The following is a 5,366-nucleotide window of genomic DNA, read 5'->3' on the forward strand; positions in this document are numbered from 1 at the left end:
TTAAATTTTCACCATTACCAACTCTGCCGCCGCTGCCGTCGCCGGCGCCGGCGCCGCCAAAACCAGAGAGGAATGACGGCATATGGTGCAGTGAATTCTCTGAGGAATACAATTGATTATATTCTCCACTCTTCTCATTTTAGCCTCCTTGAGCCCTCTCCACAAATCATACAACTCGCCTACCAGGAGTTGAATCCATTGCAAGAAATTCTAGAAAAATTGGAAAGCACAAGAACAAGCAAGAGCAGGAAGAAGGTGAATGGTTTGGATGGAAGAATCAAAGACTTGATATGGGAATTCCAAGACTTACTGGAAACTCTTCTCTACCAACAGATTCTTTCACAATTTCATGCAGACCATGTGTATGAAGAAATGAAAGACAGAGTATTGGAATTCCAAAGCTCATTGAAATCCCTTCCCTCACAGCCAGAGTTTCCATTACAAAGCCGCACAACTTCAAGAAGAAGAAGAAGACTGGTGGTGCAGAAACACAAAGGAAGAAAATTCTGCACTCCAAGAATAATGAGTGAATCTGAGGCTTCACAATCCAGAAGTCTAGAAGATGATGTTGGGGTTGAGAGAATCGGATTCTCCATTGATCTACAATCCCTACAACATCATGTTCCTTCCTTCATCAAGAGCCTCAAAGATATGGAGGAGGAATACATTTATGAAGTAGACAATATGCCTGAAGCCGAGGACGACGAGGAGGATGAATCTATTTCCAAAACAAGTGGGCCCAAGTCCAAGCTGATTGGATTATCGGATCAATTCCAACAACTCAAAGGGAATGTTATGAAAAGTTATTACATGAGGCTTGTATACTTTGCAATTCTTGGAACTGCAGGCGTAGGGAAGACTGCTCTTGCTGAGGCAGTTTTTGAAGATCCTGAAATCATGAGCTGTTTTGAGCATCGCGCGTGGGTCAGGGTAGGCAGAAAATCTCAATTCGATGAAGTCTCACGGGGCATTCTAGCTCAAATGTTTGGAATAACACAAGGAGTTCAGGAATTAGGTGCTTACTTTGAACAAATATCGGAGGGAAAGAAATGCCTCATTGTGCTTGATGATGTGTGGGAGACAGAGATAGTGGAAGCCTTGACAAGTTCCTTAGATGGCATATCTGATAATCCAGATAAGGGATCCATTCATATATTGGTTACTACTCGAGACCAAACCCCAACTTCATCAATGTGCTATCCTAGTAGTTTAATATTGGTGCGGTTTTTGAAGGAAGAAGAAAGTAAGGAGCTACTATGCGAGAAGGTGTTTGGTGAAAAGGATTGCCCTTTTCAACTTGACAAAGCCGCTACCAAAATTGCCAAGAATTGTGAAGGTCTTCCTCTCACGATAGTCACAGTGGCTGACATCTTATCAAAAGCCGAGAATACAGACCCCAGTTACTGGGATGATGTAGCAGAAATGCGAAATTCAGTCTTCACGGATGCATATAATGAGATATCAAAGGTACTTTTTCCAAGTTACGACTACTTGCCTCAATATCTTAAAATGTCTTTTCTGTATATGGCAGTCTTCCCTCCAGATTATGACATCCCCAAATCCAAGATCATTAATATGTTGGCTACTGAGGATTGGTTTCATAACACACGAAAAAAACAATCTTTGGAGGATTCTGTATGGAAATGTTTGAATGAGCTTTGTTCGGCTAGGAATCTTGTTTTATTCAGTGGAAGGAGCATTTATGGGAACCGGTGGACTGCTGATTATAGCAACTATAAAACTTGTCGCATTCATTGTTCGTGGCGGCATGTGTGTAGAAGAGAGGCTCAGAAGAACAAGTTTTATCAAGTCTTAAAAAAGCTTGTTGAAAGCTTAGAAGATGACGTAAAAGGTCAGCGTTGCTTGTGTCTTGAAACCAACATTTTATTTAGCATCAACGACTTTTGCAGCTCCGTGAGATTGAACTGTGCATCTTCTGCACGTTCTCTCCTTTTTTTTGGTCCATACCATCAGTATCCAATCCCAATAGGTGACGATTTCAAATTGCTTGGGAAACTAGATGCTCTTAATCTACGTTTGTACACTTTCCCAACAGAAATTCTCACACTTTCCCTACTAAAATACCTTGCTCTAACTTGCAATGGAGAACTCCCTACAACCATATCCAAACTTTTCAACCTTCGAGTCTTGATTATCCATCCACATAACAACATTAGAATTTGTAGAGCTCCATCATATGTACCAATACAATTATGGGATATGAAAGAGTTAGAGCATCTTGAAATCTTGGGAAAGAGCCTTATAGCTCCAAGTCATTTTGCTTCTTTGGAAAAACTCTCAGCACTCGTAGGTGTGAATGCCAGCATTTCTACTATCTTGGAACTCTCACAAAAAGTTCCTTGTATAAGGAAATTAGGAGTTCAGATTGAGCTGACGCCTTATGATGACCATAACGATCTTATCAGTTGCTTTGGTTGTATTTCAACGCTTGAAAGTTTGGAGATACTGAAATGTAGCATCATAAATCCTGTGGTAAAGTACGATTCTGCATTTCCGAGTTCATTGATGATGTTTCCAAGAGGATTGAAAAAATTACATTTGAGTGGCATGGGTTTTTCTTGGGAATACATGGATGTAATTGGCTCTTTGCCATTACTTGAAGTGCTCAAATTGCGAGCCTATGCCTTTCGGGGTTCAAAGTGGGAAGCGCGAGAGGGAAGTTTTATGAAAGTTAGGTTTCTTCTGATTGAAGACAGTGATTTGGTGCAATGGAAACCAAGATCTGGAAGCTTCCCTGAGCTTAGATTCCTAAGCATGAAACATTGCTACAAACTAGAAGAGATCCACTGGTTCGGAACTATTGAATTAGAGAACTGCAACCCTGTAGCTTTGACATGGGCCGAGCAATTACAACCAAACCAAGGTGATTTCCTTGAAGTTACTGCCTCTTCTTCTTTTGACGGGAAGCCCGTTACTATCAAGTTTGAAAGGTTAGTCTTGCAACTGCTGATCTGGTCAAAGTGTACTATGTTGCTACCTTTGTTTTTCCTATTAACTAGTCTATAAATGAGAATTTCTGAAGTAATTATGTGTGGGTGTGTGTTGGTTCTTTGTGGGTTGATACAACTTTGACACACAATTCTATATATATTTACTCACACTCTATATTTATTTATCAATTTTCAGGTGTGGGCCTGAGTCCGAGTCCGAGTCCGAGTCTGTGACTGAGTTTGAGTTTGAGTATGGGTCTGAGTCTGAATAAAAGAGCCAAAAAGGTGAGACACCATGTTCTCCATCCCCTGTTTATAACTTCAGTTGTTTTATTATTGTGTTATCTAACAATTGTGACTTATTTTGGATTCTGCTGAGGATTATAAGCTCTGAGTGAATTATGTGTGGAATGAAAACTGTAATTGGTTGGGTTTGATCGGAGAGCTTAATTAGTATGCGATTCAAGGACACTAATCGAGCAACGTATCACGATACTAAATCTTATTTTATCTACCAAACCGAACACCCCCTTAAATGAGTGGATAAGTTTGGATCACATTTTGCTGTAGTAGATTTAGCACACTCCTCTCACTTGACTTCTGCTGCTGTGAATTTTGCCCATCACTTTTGAGTCGAGTCGAGTGTATGCTCATTGGAGCAGTTAGGTTCAGCTATGCATAAAAATTGCATGGATTGGGTTCTGTTTTGTTTCTGCTAGAAGCCAATGTTTTTGTTTTGGATGATAGTCTAGATATAAACAACAATTATGTACACAAATTCTCTGCATATTTTGATGGATTGAATAATTCAAGCTTTATTTCATCATGTAAGTACCTAAACACATGTACTAAAGTACACAAAAGATTATTTCCACATTTAATTTCAAGTACTTGAGAGAAATTCAAAACTCTGATTTCTAGCTAATTTTGTTGCTTAAGTATTTGTAAACCCTTATTGAATATTTGTGATAATTTAATGTTTATGCTTTGAAATTAGGATAAAAAACAAGTTTTTTTTCCCTCTTTCTCTATAATTAATCTAAGAAGTTGTATGCAGCATAGTGGTGATTATAAAACGTGTTTCTTTTGGTTGAATAAAGTGCTTTTTTTATGTGTTCTGTTTATATGAATTCATCAATCGCTTTTCAAAGCACCTGGAAGATTTGTACCACTGGATTTTCTTACCTTGTTTATTATTTGGGTGGTATTATGATTCCAACAATAGCTGTGAAAATAAGATGGGTGTATTTGGTTGATGGTTTTGGATATAAATGAATGTAAACAGGCATGGACTAAGAGAGTGATCGGTGACTAGCAATATATATTACATGCATTTGTCCATATTTATATATGAAAATCCCACTTACATTTATTTGGTTAAATTTTTATTAGATAAGAAAAGTAAAAGAATTCTGAAAATAAGAAAAATGATATTTCCTCTGTTTACAACAAATTTGTCATAATTTTTTTTGTGTCCATTTCATCCCAAAGAGATTTGAAAATACGAAATTACAACCACGCATGGTATAATAACAGAATCTGCCCAAAAAAATATGATAGCTAATGAATGAGATTTTAAATCTGAATACACAATGCTAGGACAATATAAACTTTTGTAAAATACTAAATTAATTTCGCCCTTGCGTTCACATATAATTTCTTTCAAACGGAGATCAAGTATGTCCCCAAGAGAACATCAAGCGATGCGAACTCCTATTTATGAACAATAAGATCTAGGGTTCAAATCTGATCGCTTTTCCTCCCAAAAAAAAAACAACTTGGATATATCTTCACCAAATAAGCATTAACAAATATTAGTAAGTAAAATGTCACCTTCTTGAATTAAAAAATATTATTTCCGCTGCCCGAATAAATTGACTTTCATTGACAATGCTAATCATTTATTAGCTTCAATAATTGAGAAGGTATGATTTATTCTAGGGTTGGTAAATCGGTCGGTTCGGTTAAAACCGAACCGGTTAAGGGCCATTTCCCTAACCGGTAACCGAATCAGTTATTGGACCGGTTAATCGATTAATCCACGATTTCTCAATTTGTTCGAATTTAACCGATTAATTTGGTTAATCGGTTAACCGAATTAACTGATTTTTATTTAAAAAAATTCAAATTTGTAGAATGTGTGCAATAGGATTTAAACTCTTGACCTTTGAAAGAAAGAATGAGGTCTTATCCACTGCATCAATTCATAACTTGTAGTACATTATTTAAATTTAAATAATTAATGTATTATTTAAATTAAAATATTAAAATATAAATTAATTAATTTAATATAAAATAAACCGGTTAATCGGTTTAACCGGTTAAACCGATTAACCGGTTAGTGATGAACACACTAACCGATAATTGAACCGAACCGGTAAAAAATTGACAAACTACATGTATTTTCCGGCAATA

The 5,366-nt window shown here is 36.9% G+C and overlaps 1 protein-coding gene across 1 annotated transcript; it reads left to right on the forward strand.

Annotated features, from left to right (window-relative positions):
- LOC131006094 (putative late blight resistance protein homolog R1B-12) lies at positions 1 to 3,769 on the forward strand. Its single transcript, XM_057933241.1, has 2 exons — positions 1 to 2,951; positions 3,148 to 3,769. The coding sequence occupies exons 1-2, from the start codon at positions 73 to 75 to the stop codon at positions 3,221 to 3,223; spliced, it is 2,955 nt and encodes a 984-aa protein (XP_057789224.1). The 5' UTR covers positions 1 to 72; the 3' UTR covers positions 3,224 to 3,769.
- Positions 3,770 to 5,366: the final 1,597 nt, after the last annotated feature.

This window comes from Salvia miltiorrhiza, chromosome 1 (genome assembly GCF_028751815.1).
Source record: "Salvia miltiorrhiza cultivar Shanhuang (shh) chromosome 1, IMPLAD_Smil_shh, whole genome shotgun sequence".
NCBI lineage: Eukaryota > Viridiplantae > Streptophyta > Magnoliopsida > Lamiales > Lamiaceae > Salvia > Salvia miltiorrhiza.

Bases quoted from the DNA above. Each gene is read 5' to 3' on its own strand.
- LOC131006094 (XM_057933241.1), top strand. From the start codon at position 73: ATGACGGCATATGGTGCAGTGAATTCTCTGAGGAATACAATTGATTAT. The intron at 2,952-3,147 runs GTTAGTCTTGCA...ATCAATTTTCAG, and splicing joins GTTACTATCAAGTTTGAAAG to GTGTGGGCCTGAGTCCGAGT.